This window comes from Pogoniulus pusillus, chromosome 31 (assembly GCF_015220805.1).
Source record: "Pogoniulus pusillus isolate bPogPus1 chromosome 31, bPogPus1.pri, whole genome shotgun sequence".
In the NCBI taxonomy this organism is placed as follows: Eukaryota; Metazoa; Chordata; class Aves; order Piciformes; family Lybiidae; genus Pogoniulus; species Pogoniulus pusillus.
The window spans coordinates 15,318,995-15,345,872 of NC_087294.1; the positions used below are offsets into that span (position 1 = coordinate 15,318,995).

The following is a 26,878-nucleotide window of genomic DNA, read 5'->3' on the forward strand; positions in this document are numbered from 1 at the left end:
TGTAGATTGGTATAGCTGTGTGAAAACAAAGCATACTTGGAGAGCTTTCATATGGCTGCTAAGCAGCTCCTCTCTGGCTGGGTGTAGAAAATGTTCTCATGCAATGAACCTCTCCACTGTCACAGCATAAAGTCTTTTTACTCTCCTCCTGTTTTACCACTCCAAGGTTTTTTGGCCAATATTGGATTTCCCTCACTGTTTCAGGCTGTTAGTTCCTGTCCTTGATGTGGGGCCTGCTGGTCATTACAGCAGCCCCATAACTTGGCTGGAGCTAGGGCTTGCTGGGTTGGAAAGTCTGGCACTAGCCTGGGTGTGGTGCTTTGGGGCTAGCCTGGATGTGGTGCTTTGTACGCAGATCAGTCTTGTGCTTCCTCAGATCTCTCTGAGGATCAACCATTGTTTTGCTCCTCTCACAGTCTGGTTTGTCTTGTACACAAAATGTAGTTCTGTGTATTCAGAGATTCAGGCTAAGTGTAACTAAGCTGAACTTAGGGAGAAATTCTTCAGCATGAGGGTGGTGAGAGCCTGGCAGGGGGTGCCCAGGGAGGTGGTGGAAGCCTGATCCCTGGAGGTGTTTAAGGCCAGGCTGGATGAGGCTGTGGGCAGCCTGCTTTAGTGTGAGATGTCCCTGGACATGTCAGGGGGATTGGAACTGGATGATCCTTGTGGTCCTTTCCAATCCTGACTGGTTCTGTAATAGCCTTGTAGAGCCTGGGTGGCAGCAGTTGAACATCTTCAAACAACAGAAGAATCTGCAGTTTGATTTCCTGTGGTTTGACTTGATCTGTGCCTCTGATTTCCCAGCCTGGCTCTTAAACCTTCCCTTTTCTGTGTCTGCTTTACCTGGGCCTATCCCACTAGTGAGGAAGTCTGTCAAGACTGCCAGGAAGTGCTCAGTTGGTACACTTAGCATTGACTACCAGCCTCACCCTGCAGATTCCAGTGTGAGGTGTTCCTGGGCATGGCAGGGGGGTTGGAACTGGCTGATCCTTGTGGTCCCTTCCAACCCTGACTGGTTCTATATATTAATGAAAAATAAATGAGGAAGGGCTTGGGGGCTAAGAGGAGAATCTGTGTTGTCTTGTGTGTCTGCTGGTACTGCATTGGTAGGAGGTAGGAAGCCTTCAGATGCAGCCTGCCATAAGCAAATAACTTTGTGTTGCAGAGATTTATCCAGTACCTGGCATCTAGAAACACATTGTTCAACCTCAGCAATTTTCTGGACAAAAGTGGGTCTCATGGTAAGCACATCTATAATCCTAACAAGGTTCTCAATGAGATGCTGTTGTTCATTTGCTCTTTTATTCCTGAGATGCAAGTAAGGCAACAAGGTGAAGTGCTTAGTGAAGCCAGGAGCTCAACCAAGCTGCTGCACAACGTCAGGGCAAGGTTTCTGTGAGGTTGATCCCTCAAAAGGTGAAAGTGTACAACTTCCCAGTGCTGGTTGAAATCAGGAGTGGGCCAACCTTCTTGTGTCCAGTTCTGGGCTTCTCAAGTCAAGAGAGATGCTGAGGTGCTGGAAGGTGTTGAGAGAAGGGCAGCAAGGCTGGGGAGGGGCCTGGAGCACAGCCCTGTGAGGAGAGGCAGAGAGAGTGATTGGCATTGGAATGGGCTGCCCAGGGAGGTGCTGGAGTGGCCGTGGCTGGAGGTGTTGAAGCCAAGGCTGGCTGGGGCACTTAGTGCCATGGTGTGGTTGGTTGGTCAGGACTGGGTGCTAGGTTGGGCTGGCTGAGATTGGAGCTCTCTTCCAACCTGCTTGGTTCTATGAAAGGTAGTAAAACAGGAGTTGTACTGAAGAGGTGAATGAGTTGCCTTCTGCACAGATTTCTGTAGCTTGGAGGAAGAAACACCTAAAGGATGGACTAGTATTGACTGTTCAGAAGTCTTACAGGCTCAGGGTCACTGAAGTTTGAAGCTGCTTGTGGAGCAATATGTGCCTTGGAGGTCTGTGGTGTAAGAGTTCAAAGACATCACTGATCTCTCTCAATGCTATCATAAGTTCTGATAAACTTAGAAATGTGGAAGATCACAGATCACAGATGTTAGGGCTGGAAGGGACCTCTGGAGATCTGCCAGTCCAACCCCTGCCAGAGCAGGAGCAGAGAATCCAGGTTACACAGGAACACATCACAGAATTAACCAGGTTGGAAAAGACCTCTGAGATCATCAAGTCCAACCATTCAAACAAGGCTTGAGAGTCTGCAGGGAAGAAGACTCCACAGCCTCTCTGGGCAGCCTGTGCCAGGGCTCTGGGACTCTTACATACAAGAAGTTCTTGCTCATGTTGAGCTGGAGCTTCCTGTGCTGCAGTTTCCATCCCTTGCCCCTTGTCCTGTGGCAGGGCACAAGTGAGCAGAGGCTGTCCCTGTGCCTCCCTTCCTGCCCCCCAGCCCTCAGCTCTTGACAGACATTGCTCAGATCCCCTCTCAGCCTTCTCCTCTGCAGCCTAAGCAGCCCCAGGGCTCTCAGCCTCTCCTCCTCAGGCAGTGCTCCACTCCCTGCAGCATCCTTGTAGCCCTCTGTTGGAGTGTCTCCAGTAGATCCCTGTCCCATGTGAACTGGGGAGCCCAGAGCTGGATGCAGTATTCCAAGTGGAGCCTCAGCAGGGCAGAGTAGAGGGAAAGGAGAACTTCCCAACTTCTTTGAACTGAGGAGCCCAGCACTGGAGTTGTTCCCAGGACCCCTGGCACTGGAGCATTGGATGAACCTGTTGGAGCAGGGGCCAGCAGCAGATTGGTTTTGTGCAGCGCTGCTGCTTTTCCTTCAGGAGCTGTAAGATGCCCTGTGAGGGCTGAGCTGTGCCTGGAGTTGTGTAGTGCAGCAGAGCTCAGAGAAGCTCAGGATCTGTTGCCTTTGTGTTTCTGCTCAGTAAAACAGGTCTGTTCCTCCAAAGAAGCATGGCAACGAAGGGTGAAATGTGTCACTGTGTCTTACAGGTTATGACATGTCCACCTTCATAAGGCGCTACAGTAGGTACTTGAATGAGAAAGCCTTTTCCTACAGACAGATGGCTTTTGACTTTGCAAGGGTGAAGAAAGGGTAAGTGGAATTTGCATGTGTAAACTGCCCCATGCCAGTCTTGTTTGTGGCATTGTTCAAAGTGAGGCTGGCCAGGGCTGTGGGCAGCCTGATCTAGTGGGAGATGTCCCTGCTGAGTGGGGGTTGGACTGTGTGAACTTTGAAGGTCCCTTCCAACCCAGCCCATTCTATGGAACAGCAGCATGGTTTGGTCTCTTAAGGAGTTGTCATTGGTTTAAAAACTGCACAAGGAGAGGAGGAAGCACTGTAGGGGGTAATGGCAGACACTGGAGACTGAAGTAAGGTGCCTTGCAGAGCTAGGAGCTGCTGCTGCTAGATGTTGAATCTGTATTTAGAGTTTGGAGAAGGAAATGTTTCATTGCAGGTCAGGCACTGGAGAAGGAATGAGGCAGCAGTGTGCCCAGGTGGGCAGCAGAGCCAATGGCATCCTGGGCTGGCTCAGGAGCAGTGTGGGCAGCAGGACAAGGGAGGTTCTTCTGCCCCTGTGCTCAGCAGTGCTCAGGCCACCCCTTGAGCCCTGTGTCCAGTTCTGGGCCCCTCAATTCAAGAGAGATATTGAGGTGCTGTAAGATGCCCAGAGAAGGGCAGCAAGGCTGGGGAGGGGCCTGGAGCAGAGCCCTGTGAGGAGAGGCTGAGGGAGCTGGGGGTGTGCAGCCTGCAGCAGAGGAGGCTCAGGGCAGAGCTCATTGCTGCCTGCAGCTGCCTGCAGGGAGGCTGTAGCCAGGTGGGGTTGGGCTCTTCTGTCAGGCAGCCAGCAACAGAAGAAGGGGACCCAGCCTCAAGCTGTGGCAGGGCAGGTCTAGGCTGGATGTTGTTAGGAAGTTGTTGTCAGAGAGAGTGATTGGCATTGGAATGGGCTGCCCAGAGAGGTGGTGGAGTGGCTGTGCCTGGAGGTGTTGAAGCCAAGCCTGGCTGGGGCACTTAGTGCCATGGTCTGGTTGACTGATCAGGGCTGGGTGCTGGGTTGGGCTGGCTGAGCCTGGAGGCCTCTTCCAGCCTGGTTGATGCTATGACTGTGTGAACCACCATGGCTTATGTTCTGCAATCCCTTTGCAGGGCTGATGGTGTAATGAGAACCATGGCTCCCGAGAAGCTGCTGAAGAGTATGCCAATACTGCAGGAACAAATTGATGCACTACTTGAATTTGATGTATGTATTGAAGCTGCCACTACACTGACCCTAGCACTGGGTTTGCAATTCATACATTTTGCCTTTTGGGTAATGTTTTGCAGATCCTCATGTTTCATGGGCAAAAAAAAGGAAATCCTCTTTTCAGTATCCCCCTGAGGTAGAGTGAGGGAGGAGGAGGACCCTTTCCCATTTCTGTTCCTTAAAAGTGATTGAGCAAGTTGAACTTCTTCCTTATGAGGTTAGCCTGAGGGAGCTGGGCTTGGAGCTTGGAGAGGAGCAGACTAAGGGGTGACCTAATTCATGTCTGTAAATATGTGCAGGTGAGTGGCAGAAGGCTGGAGCCAGGCTCTGCTGGGTGATGCCAGTGCCAGCACAAGGGGCACTGGGTGGAATTTGAGCCACAGGAGGTTCCATGTGAACCTGGGGAGGACTTTTTCCCTTTGAGGGTGACAGAGCACTGGCAGAGGCTGCCCAGGGGGGCTGTGGAGTCTCCCTCTCTGGAGCTATTCCAGAGCTGCCTGGATGTGTTCCTGTGTGATCTGCTCTGGGTGCTGCTGCTCTGGCAGGGAGGTTGGATGGATGAGCTTTGGAGGTCCCTTCCAGCCCCTGGCACTCTGTGGTGCTGTGATCAGGTGTAGGTTCTCTGGTTTCCTCAGAATCTTCACCTTGTTTTTTAACTGTGGTGTGGAGTGGACAAACTTTGATCTAGACAACTGACAGAAAGCACAGTCCCCAATGCAGTTACAAGGTGATCATCTTCTGGATGTTGGTGTGATTCTTCATCTACCTCCAGGATTAAAACAGGAGTCAGTTTTTGTGGGAGGTACAGTGTGAGAGGTCTTCGAAGGAATGCATCTTGAAGTACTTCCCTTCTTGTAGGGCAGAGGGACAGACTGCAGTGTGGAAGGGCAGGGTCCACTGTAACTCAGAGGAAAGGCTTTAAAACCCATGTCTCACTAATGGGGTTTTCTTGCTTAAATGGCATAGGGGGTGTGAAAGGGAAAAGCCTTTGGAGTAAAAGAAAGCTGTTCTGACACAAAAGCCCTTTCTGCCCAAGTTAAGGTGAGAGCTGGGAGGGTCTTGGTGTCATTAACCCAACTCTATTGCTTAGTAGATTACTGAGATTCTTGTGCAGCTGTGCTGGGAGCTGACATCTTCTGCCCAGTTTCTTTGAAGCTTTGTTAATAGTATCTCTGCCTTCCTCCGTGAGATAGGTAAAGGAGCCAAGACTTAAGATACTGTTAATGGGGAGACTCCTCTGCTGTGGTGTGGTAAAAAAAACCCAGCCCTGGATCTGCTAACTGAATCAAAAGCAGCTTTGGGTTGGTTTCTCTGTGTCAAAGCTTGTGCTTAGTGCTTGATTCTGTCCTTGGCAGCATCACAGACCCAGTGCAAGCTGAAACTTGCATTCAGTACACCTGCCATAAATTACTGCTCTTTTCTTTGTAGGTTCATCCAAATGAACTGACAAATGGTGTCATAAATGCTGCATTCATGCTTCTGTTTAAAGATCTTATCAAGCTGTTTGCCTGCTACAACGATGGGGTTATTAACTTACTAGGTAAGTAACCCAGTGTCTGTATCTCACACACAGGGGGCAAGTGGACACCAGGCTTCAGATCTGCTGCAGTTTGGGTCTTTAATTAAAATGTAATTAAAGTTGAATGCATTTTTCATGACTGTTCTACTTCTGAAGGGAGAGAAAAAATTAAGGCTGCCCAGGGAGGTGGTGGAGTGGCTGTGCCTGGAGGTGTTGAAGCCAAGCCTGGCTGGGGCACTTAGTGCCATGGTCTGGTTGATTGGGCAGGGCTGGGTGCTAGGTTGGGCTGGCTGAGCTTGGAGCTCTCTTCCAACCTGGTTGGGGTTGCCCAGGGAGGTGATGGAAGCCTGATCCCTGGAGGTGTTTAAGGCCAGGCTGGCTGAGGCTGTGGCCAGGCTGCTCTAGTGTGAGGTGTCCCTGGGCATGGCAGGGGGCTGGAACTGGCCGCTCCTTGTGGTCCCTTCCAGCCCTGCCTGATTCAATGATTCTATGATTAGTATCCCAGTAGAGAAGTGCTAATGAAGTGCAGTGTTCTTGCCATGTGAAATGTAGAGTTGCTGATGAATGCAGACCTGATGTGAGATATCTGAACTGCAACTTGCCAAATTGTCTCTCCAGAGAAGTTCTTTGAAATGAAGAAGGGACAATGTAAAGATGCTCTGGAAATCTACAAGCGGTTTCTGACTCGCATGACCAGAGTGTCGGAGTTTCTGAAGGTTGCAGAGGTGAGTCACTTCCACTCCCCTGGAGCCTGCCCCTGGAGTGTTGTGTGAAATTTGAAGTGCTGGTATAAACATTGCTTGCCCTTGTTAAGCTTCTGGCTTACTGTGTATAAACGTGAGGCACTACAGGAGATCCTCTACCTGCCTAACCACATCCTCTTCAAGCAGCTAAGTCCTGCTTGGGACTTCCACATGTCTCTGTCCTGCAGCCAGCCTCAGCTTTCCTGGTCATGGAGCAGATGCCAGGACTTGAACCACATCAGTGTGTCTTGGTGTGACAGTATGGGCAGGAGCTATTCCAGAGTGAATATAGTTTGTTCATTTTGGTCTGTAGCAAACTCACCATAATTTCAATAGTCATAGGTTCTTTGCACAGTCGTGAAAGTCTTGCACAGAGGGAAACAAACAGGGAACCTAGAACACCTAAGTCATGACTACCAACAACATAACAAACATTAAACTGTTTAGGAAACAGATTCTTGCAGCCAGCCTGCTGCTCACCCTCGAGGGAGACCTGAGAGGCTCCTTTCTGCTAAGGCAGAACAGAATTCACTTGTAGAGAGGCTTATGAGCATTTACTCACTAAGTATTATCTCTGGATTTCCAGGGCTGACTACAGGCTCCAGACAGCACCCAAACACTTGGAGGGAGTTCTGCTGGTGTCTTTGTTGAGAGGCTTTTAGATCTTCCCAGGCTCTACCAGGGACAGAGGATCTCTGAGCTGACCCCAGCTGCTCTTAGCGCAGAGCTTTGCAGAGATGCAGGCAGGATGCCTTGCAGGTGCGCAGAGGGCACACTGCTGCTGGTGCTTCCCACCGTGCTGTGAGGCACTGAGTGCCTTCTCCTGGGGAACTTGAGACACAGCAAGTTGCCAGGCAGTTCAAGCCCAAGACATCAGGGCTAAGCTGGTGTGAAGCACGAGGCAGAGCAGAGCACACTGTCCACGCAGAGCAGCGAGGCAGAGCAGCACAGCTGCTTGCAGTTTAGCTCCATTTCTGTCGTTTGCCCGAGTGCAAAGGCTCCTTTAGCCACAGAGACTCACCAATCAGAATGGCACTTTGCCAAAACTGACCATATTGGGTGAAACCAGGGCTTGCTCACCCTTATGTCCCTGCTGAGTGCAGAAGGGGTTGGACTGGATGAGCTTTGGGGGTCCCTTCCAGCCCAGCCCATTCTGTGATTTTGTATTACAGATTTTAAGGTGGTTCTTGTGGGAGCAGCATGCTGGGGATGGAACACCCCAACCCAGACCTGTTGGGCTTGTGTGTGCTTGGCTGTGGTTGTGTGTGTTTGGCTGTTCACTAGTGCTTGCTCTCCTCTGAGGCACCAACCTCAGACCAGAAGGCCCTGAGTATTTAGTATGGGCTGGTGGTGGAAAGATGGGCATCTGCTCTTGCTGACTTTGTAGTCTCTTCTGGAAGCTGAAGTGCCTTGCAGATTGCAGAGTGTAGCACAGCTGTAATCAAGAGCAGTGCCTGCTGCAGTGGAACCATGCACTTACCTTTTACCTCCTTTGTGTCCACAGCAAGTTGGGATTGACAAAGGTGATATCCCTGATCTCACACAGGTAAGCTACTCCTGTAGTCTCTTTTGCTTCTGTATATTAGCTGCAAGTACTCTAATTGGGAAGCACCTGAGGAATGTGCTCCAGCTTGTACATAACAGCTGCCCAAAGCTGGGTTTTAAAGACTGACATCACTAAAATAATGTCTTTTATGATGAATCCCAACCTGTGAGTCTCTTATGAGGAGAGCCTGGGGGAGCTGGGTCTGTGCTGCTGGGAGAGGAGGAGCCTGAGGGGACACCTCAGCAATGGGTATAAATATGTAAAGGGTGAGTGGTGCCAGGAGGCTGGAGCCAAGCTCTGCTGGGTGATGCCAGTGCCAGCACAAGGGGCACTGGGTGCAAGCTGAGGCAGAGGAAATTTCATTTAAACATAAGGAGGACTTTTTTCCCTGTGAGGGTGACAGAGCACTGGAAGAGGCTGCCCAGGGGGGCTGTGGAGTCTCCTCTGGAGACTTTCAAATCCTCCTGGCTGCTTCCTGTGTGGACTACCCTGGGTGATGCTGCCTTTGTTGGGGGGCTGGACTGGCTGATCTCTGGAGGGACCTTCCAACCAAACAGCCTCCTCTGGAAGGACCTCCCAACCTCTGAGGTTCTGTGATTTTCCTAAAGGCTGTTTGGGGCTCGGTTGCTCCAGCACCTCCACGTCTCTCTTCTAATGAGGTGCCCAAAACTCAACACAATACTCGAGGTGTGGCCTCACAGCCTCTTCCCTGAGGATATTCAAGGCCAAGTTGGATGAGATCTTGAGCAGCCAAGTCTAGCTGAGAGCCATCCCTGCCCATGGCAGGGAGCCTGGAGTAAATGATCTCTAAGGTCTCTTCCAACCTAAGCCATGCTATGAATGATTCTTTTTTTTGAGCATAGAGAGTTTTTGCTCATCTTTTTCTTTCCCTTGAAGAAGTCTTATACCTAAGTCACTTGTGTTTAACCAATGCCTTCCTGCTGCACAAATCAACTGCAGGTGAAGAGCTGTAAAAGCAGCCATGGTTCAGATGGTTTTGCATTGCCTATGTACTTGGGTCATACCTGAGAGGTTTTTTGGGGGGGGTTAAAGCATTGTAAATTCCTGCATGTGTCAGCTTACCTCAGTGTTCAGTTTTAATGCCAAAACTGGTGTGCAGACCCCACAGGCACAGTTAGCTGTGCCTCGGTGTTAGCCAGAGCAAAGCACCCTGAAGCAGCTGATTTAGCCTCCCAGCTGGTTTCCAGCATGCCTGCACGCAGGAGCAGTGAGCTGTCTGTTTCCAGGCCCTTCAGACAGGCTTGGGAATGAAAGACACTGTGAAAAGCACCTTAGGTACTGCTGTCAGGAGTTGTGGTTGATTTGAAAGGCTGGGGAAGAGACTTCCCATCTAAAGGCTGTGCCATTGATGAGCTGGTAAAGCTAATGAATTGCTTGACTTTATGCTCTGCCTCTCCAGGGTTTCCTCCTTGCTTCTTTATGTTATTAGGAGGCTACTTACCCGAACTCTGTTTTAATCCTGGAGCAGCTAAAGCACACTGTCATTTGCATGTATGACTAATTTTCCTGGCTGCCACTGTTAACAGTGAGTGCATGCCTGGGGGTATTGCCTGACCCCAAAAGGGTTGCTTAGAATAAAAGCTAAGATCACAGAATCAGTCAGGGTTGAAAGGGACCCTGAGGATCAACCAGTTCCAACTCCCTGCCATGCCCAAGGACACCCTACCCTAGAGCAGGCTGCCTACAGCCTCAGCCAGCCTGGCCTGAAACACCTCCAGCCATGGGGCCTCAACCACCTCCCTGGGCAACCCATTCCAGCCTCTCACCACTCTCCTGCTCAACAACTTCCTCCTTATGGCCAGGCTGACTTTCCCCACCTCCAGCTTTGCTCCATTCCCCCCACTCCTGGCACTCCCTGACAGCCTAACAAGTCCCTCCCCAGCTTTTTTGTAGCCCACTTCAGATCCTGGAAGGCCACAAGAAGGTCACCTGGGAGCCTCCTCTGCTCCAGCCTGCACAGCCCCAACTCTTTCAGTCTGTGCTCACAGCAGAGCTGCTGCAGCCTCTGAGCATCCTCCTGGCCCTGCTCTGGACACTCTCCAGCATCTCCACAGCCCTCTTGTCCCAGGGGCTCCAGAACTGGATGCAGATCAGGGATGTTTGAAAAGAAACCTCATTTGTGCAGGTGTCTGAAATAGGAATCCTTCTGAATCTTGAATCTGGGGCTCAGGAGCCTGTGCCTGGCTCCCAGCTGAGAGGAAGCAACTATACATTTTGGTGCTGTTGGGAGTCCTGAACCACAGGTAGCAGCCTTTAGGGACACTGGAAATAACAAAACAACAAGCAAGCACTTCTCCCTTTGGTTTGTTTAGACTGCAAATATTAACTAACCCTCTGATCATGAAAGAGGCTGCAGGAGTCTGACTGAAACAAGACTGAAAGGATAACCTTAGACTTACTGCTCCTTAAAATGAATCCTGTGCGTGCCTGTGCTGCTGTCAATGCTTGGCACTGATTCAGAGCTGCTGAGCAGCACATCCTGGTGCTGTCTAGTGGAGGTAACTCTTTTCTCTTTGCCAGTTAGGACACAGCTATGATCTTTCCAAAGCTGTCTTTGCCTATTTCTAGCGTGGACATCCAGGATGTTCACAGTGCTGTCAGCAAAACAGCAGCATGAGCATGCACAGTGGTTGGCCTGGAGGAAGGTGGGGCTGGGATTCAAGGTGTTGTTAGCTGCATGCAGTGTGGTTTAGAGATGTCTTGCTCTTTGCATTCAAGGCTCCTAGCAGTCTGATGGAGACCCTCGAGCAACACCTAAATTCACTGGAAGGAAAGAAACCTGGCAACAAGTAGGTATATATGTGTTGTGCCATGTGCTGAGGCATAAGCCAGGCTAGCTGCTGGTTAGGTTTGCCTGTCCTAACCTCTGTGGGAGTGCAAGAAGGAAAAATAGTGAGGTGTGTACAGAGTGAACAGCCTTGGAGTCCCAGGAGCTGCAGGATGTCTCCCACCTGGCAGAGCAGATAACAGGCCACATGGCCCAGGGGGAAAAACAAGAGCAGGGGAAGAGTCTGTTGAAAGAGGACCTGTACCTCACCTGTACTGTGTTTGTATGATGGTATAAAAAGCAGCTCTGGCTGCAGTGAAGAGGCAGCTGCATGCAAACAGAAGTTGTTGCTGCGTTTAGTATTGGCAGCACCAAACCTCCTTTTGCCACCTAGCTGGAAAACAAGCTGTGATAAGGCCAGGCTATGCCTTTCCCACACAAAGTCACCTTGATATGGGGCAACACCCTGCTGAACAGTTAGAGGCTTCCCAAAATGAAGTAAAATCAAACCTTAGAAGGAGCTGGTTTTTTTTTCCCTCTGCTGCTAAGGCTTTTATCATCAAAACTGATTTGTTCTCTAATTGCTTTGCATCTTGTTGTTAGATACTTGTCAGGAGTAAGTCTGGGAAGCATTGCACTAAGCCTGTGTTTTCTCTTTTACTGCTGCTTTCTGTGCCATTCAGTGAAGGGTAAGTACCTGTGCTCATGTATGCCTTGCATGCAGGCAGCTTTGTGCTTTGTTGGCTTTTGCTTGGCTGTTGCTTTTGTGTTTGTTTGCTTTTAAGGTGCTTTGGACACTTAAAAAGAGAGATCTTCTTTAAATGGTGCCTTACCTGCTGCTTGCTTTTGTATGGAGCCATTAAGTTCTTTTTGCTGGTTTCTGTCATAGCTGCAGCTCTTCTGATCAGTTCTGCAGCTCCTGGGGGTTATCTAATTTGAGTAACCTGATCAAGGACTGATGCCAGTTCAATACTGCTGCAGTTTTAACTTCAGCTCCTCCTTTTTAACCTCTTAGATCAAAGCAGCTCTGACAATATGGTGCAGTACTTCATACCTCACAATAATGCAATTAAACCAATGCAGTGATGCAACTGAGGTTAAGGACCTGTCAGTTAGAGCTGGTATGGGTTTAGTGCATGTGGGAAAGCTTTCAGCTTGGATGAGATGGAACAAGGCTAAGTGCAGGGTTCTACACTTTAACCACAACAGCAGAGCCTGGCAGAGAGGGACCTGGGGGTGCTGGGAGAGAGGAGCTGAAGAGGAGGCAGCAGTGCCCAGGTGGGCAGCAGAGCCCAGGCATCCTGGGCTGGCTCAGGAGCAGTGTGGGCAGCAGGACAAGGGAGGTTCTTCTGCCCCTGTGTTCAGCACTGCTCAGGCCACCCCTGGAGTGCTGTGTCCAGTTCTGGGCTCCTCCATTGCAGAGAGATGTTGAGGTGCTGGGAGGTGTCGAGAGGAGGGCAGCAAGGCTGGGGAGGGGCCTGGAGCACAGCCCTGTGAGGAGAGGCTGAGGGAGCTGGGGGTGTGCAGCCTGCAGCAGAGGAGGCTCAGGGCAGAGCTCATTGCTGCCTGCAGCTCCCTGAAGGGAGGCTGTAGCCAGGTGGGGTTGGGCTCTGCTGCCAGAGACAGAAGAAGGGGACACAGCCTCAAGCTGTGCCAGGGCAGGTTCAGGCTGGATGTTGTTAGGAAGTTGTTGGCAGAGAGTGATTGGCACTGGAATGGGCTGCCCAGGGAGGTGGTGGAGTGGCTGTGCCTGGAGGTGTTGAAGCCAAGCCTGGCTGGGGCACTTAGTGCCATGGTCTGGTTGGTTGGGCAGGGCTGGGTGCTAGGTTGGGCTGGCTGAGCTTGGAGCTCTCTTCCAACCTGCCTGATTCTGTGATTCTCTGACTTCCCAGCTAACTGTTTCCATACTTGTAAATGTCATTACTCTACCTCTGCCTGCCTCTAAAAGAACAGCATATTTGAAGACTTGCTCAGCCACCCTCAGAAGGCTTACAGTGGATAACTGCTTCCAGAGTTGTGTTTTTCAGCTGCAGTTGCATGATTTTTCAGTATGGTGACATCTCACCCCAGCAACTTGCTCCTGCAGGCCCCAAAGCAAGACACCTGCAATGCTTCTTTGCCTTTCCTGCATTTGGTGGAGCTTCTTTCAAAGGCAGAATAATCCTGTGATGGACGTTAGCTGAAGAGATTCATGTCAGATTTGCAGCAAAAGCATCCCTTGTCTAATGGGACACAGGGAGGTTTGAGGAATGAAGAGGGCATGGCATTGTAGAGGTCTTCCAGAGGCTGCCATGTGTAGTTCTGAGTCGTGTTGCAGGAGTTTCGCTGGCCAGAAATAGAGTATCCATAAGTGTATTTATCTGACATCCCCTTCCTTTTCTTTTCCCTAGATCTGGGGCTCCTTCTCCTCTGAGCAAGGTAAATGCTGCCAGTTGCTGTGCTCATGAATTCATCTTCAGGTGATGTGTTTCAGAACATCTTAAGGGCATAAAGAGCTGAATTTCCACTCTTCACTCTGCTTTTTTAGACTTCACCACCTAGGCCCTACTTGAATGACAAGACTGCATCTTTCCATGGCCTTGCAAATACTGGCCCCATGAGAGTGCTTCACTGCTCTGAAGGGGCTGTAGTGCTGGCACCAGAGCAGGATGCTGAGCAGCTTTGCCAGGGCTGGCTGGGCATGTTTGGGAAAGCAGAGAAGATACACCTATCTTAACCTCACCTTCCTTTTGCTTCCTCCTTAATGCTCATGGCAGTGAGAAACTTGCTTCCTGCTGTTTCTCCTCCTAATCCTTGACTCTCTGCAGCTTTGTAGGAGAAAGTTTTAATGCCATGTGATGGGAGAAGCCAGGGAGAAAGCTTCTCTGCTATGCCTAGGTTCAGGTTTGGCCTCTATTTGATGGGAGAAGCCAGGGAGAAAGCTGCTCTGCTCTGCATAGTTTCAGGTTTGGCCTCTATTAGTGAAGCTGCTCACCTGGACTTACAGCAAGAGCTGCTAGTGGAGGCATCTTGGTTTGAGTGCCAGGGCTGGAGCACAGCACTGTGAGGAGAGGCTGAGGGAGCTGGGGGTGTGCAGCCTGCAGCAGAGGAGGCTCAGGGCACAGCTCATTGCTGTCTGCAGCTGCCTGCAGGGAGGCTGTAGCCAGATGGGGTTGGGCTCTGCTGCCAGGCACCCAGGGACAGAAGAAGGGGACACAGCCTCAGGCTGTGCCAGGGCAGGTTGAGGCTGGATGTTGTTAGGAAGTTGTTGTCAGAGAGAGTGATTGGCATTGGAATGGGCTGCCCAGGGAGGTGGTGGAGTTGCCATCCCTGGAGGTGTTTAAGAGCAGGCTGCATGAGGCACTTGGTGCCAGGGGTTAGTTAATTAGAAGGTGTTAAGTGAAGGGTTGGAGTTGGTGATCTCGAAGGTCTTTTCCAACCTGCTTAATTCTGTGATTGTGTCATTTAATGAGCTTTGGGCTGTTGGTGATAGTAGCTTCTGGTATCCCTCAAGGTGCCATGGGTCTGTGTCTGACAACGAGCATGGTGCAGGGAAACCTCAGTGAAAACTTCTCAGCCTGAGGAATTCAGTTGGGTGGCTGATTCTAGTGGGAGCTCTGAAATTTCCTTTCCAAAAAGCCCTTTTGCAAAGGCCAGACTTTGGTGTTCAGTGCTGTAGCAGTTGGTGAGAACTGCAGGGTGGCTCAGTGGTTTTACATCTCTGAGTGACCCTTTCTCTGGCTCATAGGAAGAATCTAATCTCTTTTATTTCGTTTACATGAAGAATTTAACCTCTGCTCACAGGGAATTGGTGATAGAACAAGAGAGAATGGCCTCAAGCTGCCACTGGGGAGGTTTAGGCTGGACACTAGGAAGAGTTTTTTCATGGCAAGAGTGGTCAGGACTGGAATGAGCTGCCCAGGGAGGTGGTGGAATCACCCACCCTGGGTGTGTTTAAAGGTGACTTGGGTGTGGTGCTTGGGGCTATGGTTTAAGGTGCAGAGTAGGGTTCTGGCTTGGACTTGATGACCCCAAAAGGCTTTTCCCAACCTGAACACTTCTGGGATTCTGTGAATTTGGACCACTCTAGTCTCAAACCTCAGTAAAGTCTTAAAAACTAATGCCCATCTCCTGTTAGAGTTGTGATGATGGAGGGGCAGGAGCAGAACTCTGAGGAGAGCAGCTTCAGACTTGCCATCTGTTTCTGTCTGAAGTGGTCAGCCTGGCAAACAGTACTGAATGTAGCCTTGGTTTTGTTCTTGGGAACAGGATCTCCCTATCAGGTGAGGTGCTGTAAGGTAGCTCCTAGTATCTTTCAGGATTTAATTGACTCCTCAAGGTAACTTGAGCCTCCAAGTGCAGAGAAGAGCTGTAGTGTACTCTCCTGGGTGCTTGTCCTTGCTGTACTTAAAGTATCTTTATCCAGAACTGGAGGTGCTCATGCAGCAAAGTCATTGCCTGGGCCCTCTCTGTTCTCTCTTCCCAAGGATTTAACCATTAGCCTTGTCGATGGCTCTTGAATGCCACTTCAGGCTGAGGGTTTGCAAACACACTTAGCCTCTAATAACTCATCTGCTCCTACCCTATCTGTTGTTAAGCTACTGAGGCACAAATTCAATGCTGTGAGCAAAAAAAAGGGACAGAATTCTGACAGATGGAGAAGCAAACTGACCAAAATTGAGGCTCTGGACAGCCTGCTCTAGTGTGAGGTGTGCCAGCCCAAGGCAGGGGGGTTGGAGCTGGGTGATCCTTGTGGCCCCTTCCAACCTTGACTGATTCTATGATCCTGTGACCCTGTGATTCTGTAAAATGCTTTTTTTCTCCCATCTTCAGCATGGAGTTAAAGCCAAGGGCAGGGAGTTTTCTGGGGAGCATACTCTCTTTCCTGGAGCTCACCGAGGACCTTTTGACACGTAGGGACTGTTAGTTATCCTAGTGAGGATTTGAAAGAGCAGGGAAAAGGCAGCTCCAGCTCACAGGTTCTGAGTTAGTTGCCTCGATGTTGGGACTGAAGCTGATATGAGACTGCTGCCTGCAGGCATTCTCAGTGCTTCCAATAGGCATCTCCTCTGGAGCCAGGGAGGCTGTAGACAGCTGGGGTTGGGCTCTGCTGCCAGGCAAGCTGCAACAAAAGAAGGGGACACAGCCTCAAGTTGTGCCAGGGGAGGCTCAGGCTGGATGTTAGGAGGAAGTTGTTGGCAGAGAGAGTGATTGGCACTGGAATGTGCTGCCCAGGGAGGTGGTGGAGTGGCCGTGCCTGGAGGTGTTGAAGCCAAGCCTGGCTGGGGCACTTAGTGCCATGGTCTGGTTGGTTGGGCATGGCTGGGTGCTAGGTTGGGCTGGGTGAGCTTGGAGCTCTCTTCCAACCTGGTTGGTTCTGTGATTCTGTGAAATGCTGCTGTATTGAATGTGTATTCACAATATCTCTGCAGTCTTCCCCAGCTACAACTGTTACATCTCCTAGCTCTACTCCAGCAAAAACTATTGATACATCTCCTCCCGTTGATCTTTTTGCAACTTCATCTACAGCTGCTCCAGTCAGGTATGTTACAAACAAACAACAAATGTATTCTGAGTTCCTGAGCTGGGTGTAGTTGCTAAACTCACAGCAGCAGACTTGCCTGCAAGACCTCTGCTCTGAGCACAGGCTGAGAGAGTTGGGGCTGTGCAGCCTGCAGAAGAGAAGGCTTCCAGGAGAGCTTGGAGTGGCCTTGCAGGATCTGAAGGGGGCTCCAGGAGGGCTGGGGAGGGACTATTGACAAGGTCTTGTCATGGCAGGATGAGGAGGAATGGGTTAAAACTGGCAGAGGGGAGATTCAAGCTAGATGTTAGGAAGAAGTTGTTTGCAGTGAGGGTGGTGAGAGACTGGCACAGGTTGCCCAGGGAGGTTGTGGAGCACAGAATGGGATCAAAGGTTTCATCCTGGGATGTATATGTAAGTAAAGGTCTCATGCTTGGATTTGTGTGTGTAAGTCAAGGTCTCATCCCGGGATTTGTGTGTACCCTTGGCACTTAGAGCTGCAGAGGTGTTTGTGGCCACTGCTCGGTGCCTCTCTCTTGATCCGTGCCCCAAGGCAAGGGTAGCTCCTGCATTCCAGTCATGAGTTGTTTTGGGGAAGAACTCGATGGCAATAGACAAATTCCTCCAACACTTAACCTCTCTCCTCCCTTCTCTGGCAGCTCTTCCAAACCATCCAGCGATCTCCTGGATCTTCAGCCAGATTTTGCTGCTAGTGGGCAGGCAGCTCCAGCAGCTGCTGCTGGAGCCACTTCGTGGGGAGGTAGAGCAGCTTCAGTCAGCATGCCTGCTTGCACCCTCCGTCTCCTTGCCTGCCTCGGCTGACACCTGCCTCTCTCTCTGCTAGCACAGGATGTGCCCAGCTGGCTCCCAGGCTCCTGCCCACCTGGCAGTCAGGCATCCCTGCCCAGCGCAAGGCTGCTCCTTTGTCCAAGGATCTGCATCGTAGTCTAAGCTGCTTAGCAAGGCTGCACAGCTGGGGGGAGCCAGCAGTGTGCTCCGGGGGCCAGGAAGGCCAGTGCCATTCTGGGGTGGGTTAGAAGGGCTGTGGGTAGCAGAACGAGGGAGGTTCTCCTGCCCCTCTACTCTGCCCTGCTAGGGCTGCATCTGGAGTATTGTGTCCAGTTCTGAGCCCTTCAGCTCAAGAAGGTCCTCAGGGAGCTGCTTGAGAGAGTCCAATGCAGAGCCACAAAGCTGATTAAGGAAGTTGAACATCTTCCTTATGAGGAGAACCTGAGGGAGCTGAGGCTTGGAGAGGAGGAGATTAAGGAGTGACCTGATTAATGTTAATAAAGATGTGCAGGTGAGTGGCAGGAGGCTGGAGCCAGGCTCTGCTGGGTGATGCCAGTGCCAGCACAAGGGACAGTGGGTGGGAGCTGAGGCACAGGAGCTTCCATGTGAACCTGAGGAGGAATTTTTTCCCTGTGAGGGTGACAGAAGCCTGGACGAGGCTGCCCAGGGGGGCTGTGGAGTCTCCCTCTCTGGAGCTATTCCAGAGCTGCCTGGATGTGTTCCTGTGTGCTCTGCTCTGGGTGCTGCTGCTGTGGCAGGGGGGTTGGACTGGATGAGCTTTGGAGGTCCCTTCCAGCCCCTCACATTCTGTGATTCTGTGACTAAAAAGTGAGCAGGAAGGGGATGGCTGAAGGTGAACAGGTAGGGTGGATGCTTTAGAACAGAGGAAGCAGAGCTGCTCATGTGCTTGTTGGCAAGGTGAGGGCAGAAATGGACTCTTCTGTCAGTGTACCAAAGCCTGCAAGTCAGCAGGAAGGAAGTCAAAGATACTTTCTCAAACAAAAATGCCTCCAGAGCCAGTGGTGGCAAATTAGTGATTACTTTTGTCATCTTTTACCATGTTTTAGTAAAATCTTCCTTGCCTGCTTAAGAGTACTAATGTGAAAATAAAAGCAGAAGGCTAACTGCTTTCAGACAGAAAACCTGAGCAGGTCTCTGACGTCTGAGCTGTGTGGCGAGCTGAGGCTGTTGTTGCAAGCAGCTGGTGGTGTGAAGAGGACCCAAATGTAGGCAGTGCTCACTTCAGTCCTGTGAGGACAAGGCATTAGGACAGCAGATGTGATTTAAGGTACACAGAGTTGTAATCTGAAGAGATCTTCCTCTGTGTGGCAGCTTAGTGAACTCCTCAGCCCTCTCACGGCAGGAATGCTGCACTGAGTCATGCTGGCTGCTGTGGATGCTGCTGCAGCTCCTGGTTCCCTTCTTAGCTTTAGTTGTTTTGCAGCTACTTCATTATGAGAGGACAGCTCCAGCTGCCACCTAGGCCATGTTCTGGCTAAGTGCTGTTGAGTCTGTGCAGTGTTTGTTCGTGCAGCAGTGTCACTGTTACTGAGTCAACTGTATAGTTTTACCCAGAAGACTCAGAGACTCATCTCTTCCAGGGTGCCTGGCATGAACTGTTCTGCAGGGTAGTTTTGTTGCATCCTCTTTGCCTTGCTTTGTCATTGCCAAGTGCTGGAGCACAAACATTTGAGATGGGCTGCCCAGGGAGATGGTGGAGTCACCGTGCCTGGAGGTGTTGAAGCCAAGCCTGGCTGGGGCACTTAGTGCCATGGTCTGGTTGATTGGGCAGGGCTGGGTGCTAGGTTGGGCTGGCTGAGCTTGGAGCTCTCTTCCAGCCTGCTGGATTCTATGATTCTGTGTGCTGTGTCCTGCAGTGATGCTGCATTTGCAAGCAGTGCTCTGCAAGAGCAGCCTGGCCTGAGTGCCAGCTGTGTGAGGACTTCTAAGGCTGATGGATGGATCCCATCCCAGCTGAGTCCTGTCTACTGTTAGTGACTCTAATGTTGCTTCTGGCTGCTCTCTGCTTGCTTTGGTCTAGAAAATAGTGACAACTGAACAGAATTACCTGGAGATTCTCGTTGGTGTCTGAGTAGGTCCTGCTCATTCCAGTGATGTTCTGCTGATTTCACTGCTTTCAGTAAGCTTCAGCTTTGCCTGTTCACTGCACTTGCATGTGAACACTGCCTTCACTGGGGCTCACTCCTCCCATGTGTGCTTCATCTGTGTTCAGTTAGATCCAGGAAGGAACTTGCAATTCAAATTTCAGTGTCCTTGGAGGTTCTTAGCTCTGGAAACTTCTTCAAAGAAGTCTGCCTGCTTCTGGCCTGCTTCCTATCACACCACTAAGCCAAGTGCAAGAAGGTACTATTAAAGTGGTGAACTGGACTTCTGAACAAGGGGTTTCTGGCTTTACCCTGGGAGGAGTGAAAGTTAAGAGCCCTTCCTGTCAACCCCTGGTTCTGCCTGTTACAGTTTAAGAAGAGAAAGCCATCTGTGTGCAACAGTTGATAACTACTACCAGTATTTGAAAATCTTGCTGATTAGGTGATTAAAGAGCTTGGTAAATACATGAAACTTCTGTACTGGTTTTGTTTTGCTTAGAGCTGTTAAACAGAATGAGCTGTGCCATGTAGCAGTTAACCTCCTGACTGTCGGTAAGCCAGCGCAGAGGTTGTTTAACCCAGGCATAGCCCCTGGGGAGTGGAGGTGTTTGATGAAGGTCTCTGGTCTGGCAGTTCTAATTGGTCTGTTTCTTTATTCTGCTGTCACTTTGATGGACAATCACTAGACCTCTTGGGAGGAGAGGGTGAGTATGAGTTCTGATTTATAACACTTTTGGATGCTAAAGACTCCTTACCAAGAGCTCCAACTCTATAGCTGAGCGGTTGTGGCCTCTCTGCCTCTTCTTACCTTTTGCTGTCTGCTCTTCACTGTGTGACTGCATACAGATAATCTGGCTGCACTGTCTGCTGTCACCTCTGAGCCACAGCTTGCAGACCCGTTTGCCCCAGAGCCCAGTGCGACTACTGCTGCAACTACTGACACTGCAACTACTTCTGCTGCCACCCCTGCAACTACAGCTGCCCCTGCTGCTGCTGCTGAAGTGGATCTCTTTGGAGGTTAGTTTGGTTGCTCTTAGTGCTCTACACCCAGCTTGCAAGGTAGATGAAGCAATACAGAGTTCAGCTCTTGTAACCAGGCTTCCAGCTTAACCAGCTGTCCCAGAGGTGCCCTGTGTGTTGGGTGCTAGGGGAAACAGGAGCATAAACTGTCCAACCGCCTCTGTTTGCTCTGCTTTTGGCTGATACTCCTCTTCATATGAATCAAAATGAGAACCTGTGTGCAGTTAGGACTGAGCTACCCTCTCAGTGCCCAGCTGGGACCATCAGCTGTCAGGTGCACACTGGGGGCAGCAGGTGTTGTTCAATAGCTGTGCACACTACTACACTCACAAAGAAAAGCAGTTGTGCTTTCATAGTAGAAGAATGTGGGCGAGGCAACCCCTTCACTACATGGAACACTTGAGCTGTGCTGGGTTTCTTTTGGCTCTTGCCTGTAAGTGGAGTGGCAAGACAGCTAGAATGACTCTATTTTCCTCCTCTGAGGAGAGCTGGGGATGTGCAGCCTGCAGAAGAGGAGGCTCAGGGCTCATTGCTGTCTACAACTACCTGAAGGAAGGCTGTAGCCAGGTGGGGTTGGGCTGTGCTGCCAGACACTCAGTGACAGAACAAGGGGACACAGCCTCAAGCTGTGTCAGGGAAGATCTAGGCAGGACCACATGACCTGGCTGAGGGCACAGAGGGCACTGTCAGCAAGTTTGCTGATGGCACCAAACTGGGTGCAGTGGCTGCCACACCAGAAGGCTGTGCTGCCACTCAGAGACAATGGGACAGGCTGGAGGAGTGGGCAGGGAGGAATTGAACAAGTGTGGAGTCTGGCACCTGGGAAAGAACAGCCCCAGGGATCAGCATAGCTTGGGGACTGAGTTGTTGGAAGGCAGCAAAGGGGAAAAGGATTTGTAGGTCCTGGAGGTTGAGCATGAGCCAGCAATGTGCTCTGGGGGCCAGGAGGGGCAATGCCATTCTGGGGTGGGTTAAAAGGGCTGTGGTGAGTGTAGGTCAAGAGAGGTTCTTCTGCCCCTCTACTCTGCCCTGCTGAGGCCACATCTGGAGTACTGTGACCAGTTCTGAGCCCCTCAGTTCAAGAGGGACACAGAACTGCTGGAGAGAGTCCAGCACAGAGCCACAGAGATGCTGAAGGGAATGGAACAGCTCTGCTATGAGGAGAGCCTGAGGGAGCTGGAGCTGTGCTGCTGGCAGAGGAGGAGACTGAGGGGGGACCTCATCAATGGTTAGAAGGATGTAAAGGTGAGTGGAGCCAGGCTCTGCTGGATGATGCCCAGTGCCACAGTGCCAGCACAAGGGGCACTGGGTGAGATTTGAGGCAGAGGAAGTTTCATTTAAACATGAGGAGGATTTTTTTTCCCTGTGAGAGTTGCAGAAGCCTGGCAGAGGCTGCCCAGGGGGGCTGTGGAGTCTCCCTCTCTGGAGCTATTCCAGAGCTGCCTGGATGTGTTCTGTGTGATCTGCTCTGGGTGCTGCTGCTGTGGCAGGGGGGTTGGACTGGATAAGCTTTGGAGGTTCCCTCCAGCCCCTGACATTCTGTGATGCTGTGATTGTGTCTGTGCAGCATATTCCCAGGGGTACAGTTTCAGACTCTGCAGTGCAGTGCTGGTGGCCGGTGTACAGTACCAGGCTGTGATGTTTGACTACTTATGATTCTCTCTGTTTTTTTTAATGACTTGGACAACTGCCATCCAGTTTTGTTGTTGAACCCTGCAACATGAAAAGTAGAATTAGATTTGAAATGGCTTATTAGCAGGCCTTTATTTTTGTGTTGCCACTAACTCATTGTAGTTCTCCTGTACGAGATGAGTTGGCTTTCATCCCTGTTGCTGGCAGGTTCAGTGCATGCTCTCCTCGGGCTTTTTAGATTAACTGGCACAAAGTTAGTTTTAAAATGGTCCTTTTCATTTTAAAATTGACAAATGAAAGCATGTGAAGCTTTTTTTTGTTGTTGTGTGTACTGGTTTGACAGTGCAATTGCAGCACACCCCAGGAGATTTTTGTGTTGCGGTTTGGTTTTGCTCTGTTATTCCCTTGCTGACTTTGTAGCAGTAGAAAAGTAGCCTTTATGGGCATCTTGAAATGTTGCATCTTCATTGCACAGTCTTTTCTTTGGTGTGTGTGAAGAAAATGCTTGCCTGTGAGGCTAGTCCTAATGGCACTGTGCATGAGGACTGCTTCCTAGAACCAAGAGCTACAGGGTGGTGGTTTAAAAGCCTCGGAATGATGCTGTGAAAGTTCATCCCTTGAAATTGAAGCTGGCCACTGTGTACGTGGCAAAGAGATCAAGCAAACAGAACTCCCCAAACAAAGTCAAAGCAAACTCATGAGCAAGTCATTCTTCCCAACCCCTAAGCCGGTTTTCCCCCTCCCCATGGCTGATTCTGTGACTCCATGACTTGACTGGTTGGCCTAGAGGTGATGCTGAAGGAAGGAGAGGCAAGCTGTGTGGTGGTAGTTTAGATGAGCATTCTTGATCTGTCATCAGGTTATGGCTTCAGAAAGATCCAGTTGGAATGCTGTTGAGAAACAACCTAAGTTCCCTTTTTCCAATGCTGCATGACCCTTTTGGCTCTAAACCCAGACATGGAAAATGCAAAAGATTTGGATCATTATTTGCAGCAAAGCAAATAAATTCCCAGCTGCGCCTCCCTCCCTGGGACTGTTCAAGGTCAGGTTGGATGAGGCCTTGAGCGACCTGTTCTAGTGAGAGGTGTCCCTGCCCATGGCACAGGGGGGTTGGAATTGGATGAGCTTTGAGGTCCCTTCCAACCTAACCCATTGTGTGATTGTTGAGCTCATGAAGAACACCCAACCAGCCACGCTCACCAAAACGAAGCTGTTCTATGGAGCGTGCCAGTTCTTAGCGTCCTCCTTAGCACCAACTTCCTGCTGTTCCCTCACGAGTCCACTGTGGGTAGAACATGAGCATGCTGCTCTGGACCCTTATACAGAGAGAGCAATGCTGCCTCTTGCACTCACTCTGCTCCCTGGGGGGAAACCTGAGCAGCTCCACCTTCATACCCTGCCTAGAAGCGGCTTTCGTGTGGGGCTGGGGCGAGGCAGAGCGTTGCGTGCTGCATGACTTGTCCTGCTGTCAGAGTAGCACATTCAGCTTGTGTAAGGGACTCTACTTGTGCAATTTAACTCGCCTCTTTTACTGTATTTTTCTTCTCTTTATCCTCCTTGTTTTGTTTCTTTTCCCTTTTCTGTTCTTAAACTGCACCCAAGATGCCTTTGCAGCTTCTCCTGGGGAAGCCCCTGCAGCAGCTGAAGGGGCAGCAGCACCAGCTACCCCAACCCCTGTAGCAGCAGCTCTTGATGCATGCTCTGGAAATGGTGGGTTTTCTGTCCTTGGATGGTCTCCTGTTTTGCTGGTTTGGGGTTCCTGGTTTGTCTAAACTACATGGCAGTGTGTTTTTCTGAAATTCTCTGCTGTTTGCAGTTGGTCCAAACACGCCTTAGGCTGAAGAGCATGCCTGCCCAGCCTGCCTGTTGCTGAGCCCCCAGGCACTCTGGGGCCTGTGTGGAAGGGCAGAGTTTTGCCAGCAGTAAGCTGCTGGCCTAGCTGGTCTCTGTTGCCCTCTTTCTGTCTGAAAGGGCCTGTGCCAGTTCTTCCCTGTCGTAACTTGACTGCTCAGCCTTTCAGCCAAGCTCTCTTTTGGAAAAACATGAGTAACATGTCTAGATAAGTGGAGTGGATGTTAGCCTGCCCTCCTCTGTGTACGTGCCTGTGTTTGCAGTGTGTGCCTTGCCTGTAGTTGCTTTGTTCTTGAACTTCCTCCCTCACTGGTCCTAAGGATGCATACACATATATTTCCCCTCTCCTTTTTACAAGACCCCTTTGCCCCATCCGAAGGTAGTGCAGAGGCTGCTCCTGAGCTGGACCTCTTTGCTATGAAGCCAACAGAGACTGCTGTTCCTGTAGTTACCCCTACAACTAGTGCAGCCACTCCAGTTCCTGCAACAACTCCTTCTCCAGCCGCTGCTGTTGCTGCTGCTGCTGCTACTGCTACTACAGCTACTGCCACTACCACTACTGCCACCACTTCTGCTACCGCCACCACCTCCGCTCCTCCTGCTCTAGATATCTTTGGTGGTAATTTTGTTTTTAACTCTTTGATTCTGGTGGATTGAGTCTGTCAGGAGTACAAAAGGGTCAAGTGGTTGTTGCATGCCTGCTGTGTGCGAGGCTCTCACGCCAGAGAGCCTTTTAACTCCCCAGTGCAATGTGCAAAGCTTGAAAGCTCTGCTCTCAGTCCTGCCTTTTCCAAAGTGAGTTAAAGACCTGTTGTGTTCTTGGCCTTAGATTTGTTTGAGTCTGCTCCTGATGCACCTGCTGCACCTAAACCAGATGCTGCTCCTAGCATAGATCTCTTTGGTACAGGTAAAGAGAGAACTCTTCCCCTGCTCTGCTGCTTTGATGCTGTGTGTTGGTGTAGACTGACCTGGGTGATACTCACTTCTCAATTTGTCTTTCATTTCTGGAAGATGCTTTCTCGTCTCCACCCCAAGGAGCTTCTCCTGTGCCTGAGAGTTCTCTTACTGGTGATCTCCTCTCTGGTGAGTGCTTTTCTTCAGAGGCCATCCTGCAGACTTCCTGGGTTGGGTTTTTTTGGTTTATTTTGTTTTCCAAGAGTTAAGGGGAAAAAAAACCCAGACTTATGGCCAATTGACCTCTTTAAGCTGAAATTCTGAACTGTGGGTTTGACTCTTTGGTCACAAGAAGTGCAGTCATTGAGGATGCAAACCATGGCTGGCTGAGAGTGGAGCTGAGTAAGTCATGCCACTGGGAAAGTAAACCTTCCTCTAAGCCTAAGGAGGTCCTCAATAAGCAATGCTGTGTCTTTCCAGTTGCTCCCTGAGAAATGTAACACTTCCTATTTGCAGTTCTTGAGAGTGTGACCTGAGTTTACCAACCTCGTGGTGGTTCTGACTGGTGGAGCCCATGGGGCTTCCAAATATTTAGCTATCATTGTTGCCTTGCTGATACTAAATATTGTTTATCCTATGCTTACTGAAGTGGATGCATTTGCAACCCCCTCTCCTCTACCCACTGCCTCGCCAGCAAAGGTGGACTCTTCAGGTGTGATTGACCTGTTTGGTGGTGGGTATCCTTCTTTCCTCACCACTTTGGAGCTGAAGCACTTCATTGCCGTTACCTTTGCGCTTGGCCGAAGCTGCAGGTTTCCCCTTCTGGCAGCTCGTTTGTGTAGCATTCCAGCTAAGACTGGCATGTCCACTTCTTCATCTTGAACTGCAAAGAACCTCTCAGTGTGGCCATTCTGTTGTCATGACCTTGTCACTCTGTCTTCAGTCAATGCATGCGTGGCTCTTCCATGAAGGTCCCAGGAATGTCTGTTGTGTGCTCCTCTCTCTCCTGCCGCGTTGTTTTCTCTCTGTTCCGTTTCTCAAAGCAGCTGAAGTGCTGAGGGTGGCTTCTCTCCAAGTGGTTATCTGAATCACAGGGGCTCTGTTGGGTTTGCTGAGGTGGAAATCGGGGTGGGGCACAACCAGCTCTTCCACAGCATTCCTGAAGCAGCAAATCCTCGGCCAGCGGCGAAATAGACCTCTAAAAGGATGCGATGTGGATCAGTAGGGTTGTGGCTGGGATTGCTCTCATCCGATTCGTTCATTTCCAGAGGGCTTCAGCCTCTCCCCTGGAATGCTGTGGTTTGTGTGGGCTTTCTGAGAAGAGGCCCAGCTGGAAAAGAGATTTCATTCAAGTGCTGCTTTGTTGCACCTTCTCCTTTCCACCTGAGCTTTGCGTCCATGGTGCCGCTTAGCGACGAAGGTGGCCAAGCACTTTCGTTTCCCTCCTCCTGATGACTGCTTCTGCTTTTGGGATGTTTTGTTTGTGCCAGCTGATGAACTGAGACATTAATACTGAACTCCTTGTTTTTCTTGATGCTTTCTGGAATTCCCTTTAGATGCTTTTGGAAGTAGTGCTCCTGAACCCCAGCCCACAACCCAGGCTGCTTCTAGTTCCTCAGCTTCTGCAGACCTGCTTGCTGGTAATAAAGGATTCCTTAAAACCTTCTGATTTTAAAGCACACCCAAGAATGGTAGGGGTGGGATTTCTTCTGAAGTTAATGTTGTTATTAATATTGCTGTTCAGCAATCTCACCACAGGCAGGCCTTCATGTTTAGTAATAATGGGTTCTTTGCATGGTCATGGAAGTAAACAATGGATCTAGAACAAGGCCTTTGAGGAGAGGCTGAGGGAGCTGGGGGTGTGCAGCCTGCAGCAGAGGAGGCTCAGGGCAGAGCTCATTGCTCTCTGCAGCTACCTGAAAGGAGGTTGCAGCCAGGTCGGGGTCAGTCTCTGCTGCCAGGCAGCCAGCAACAGAACAAGGGGTCACAGCCTCCAGCTGTGCCAGGGCAGGTTCAGGCTGGATGTTAGGAGGAAGTTGTTGTCAGAGAGAGTGATTGGCATTGGAATGGGCTGCCCAGGGAGGTGGTGGAGTGGCTGTGGCTGGAGGTGTTGGAGCCAATCCTGGCTGGGGCACTTAGTGCCATGGTCTGGTTGATTGGGCAGGGCTGGGTGCTAGGTTGGGCTGGATGATCTTGAGGTCTCTTACAACCTGCTTGGTTCTGTGCTTCTGTGATTCTATGCTTCAGTGATCTGGTGGCAGGAGATAAGGCTTTAGCCTCATCTGAAGCATGTTACTCA

At 50.6% G+C, this 26,878-nt stretch overlaps 1 protein-coding gene across 1 annotated transcript in view; it reads left to right on the plus strand.

The window, feature by feature from the left end:
- Window positions 1–26,878, plus strand: part of SNAP91 (synaptosome associated protein 91) — a 62,703-nt gene that overhangs the window by 18,918 nt on the left and 16,907 nt on the right. The window contains exons 4-22 of the mRNA XM_064169412.1: window positions 1,166–1,241; window positions 2,937–3,039; window positions 4,096–4,189; window positions 5,621–5,732; window positions 6,330–6,436; window positions 7,959–8,000; window positions 10,740–10,810; window positions 11,472–11,477; window positions 13,179–13,206; window positions 16,200–16,309; window positions 16,948–17,048; window positions 19,869–19,886; window positions 20,029–20,199; window positions 23,437–23,544; window positions 24,044–24,304; window positions 24,515–24,592; window positions 24,697–24,768; window positions 25,229–25,312; window positions 26,136–26,219. Coding sequence (XP_064025482.1) covers window positions 1,166–1,241; window positions 2,937–3,039; window positions 4,096–4,189; window positions 5,621–5,732; window positions 6,330–6,436; window positions 7,959–8,000; window positions 10,740–10,810; window positions 11,472–11,477; window positions 13,179–13,206; window positions 16,200–16,309; window positions 16,948–17,048; window positions 19,869–19,886; window positions 20,029–20,199; window positions 23,437–23,544; window positions 24,044–24,304; window positions 24,515–24,592; window positions 24,697–24,768; window positions 25,229–25,312; window positions 26,136–26,219 — 1,726 coding nt within the window. The remainder of the gene's footprint in view (window positions 1–1,165; window positions 1,242–2,936; window positions 3,040–4,095; window positions 4,190–5,620; window positions 5,733–6,329; window positions 6,437–7,958; window positions 8,001–10,739; window positions 10,811–11,471; window positions 11,478–13,178; window positions 13,207–16,199; window positions 16,310–16,947; window positions 17,049–19,868; window positions 19,887–20,028; window positions 20,200–23,436; window positions 23,545–24,043; window positions 24,305–24,514; window positions 24,593–24,696; window positions 24,769–25,228; window positions 25,313–26,135; window positions 26,220–26,878) is intronic.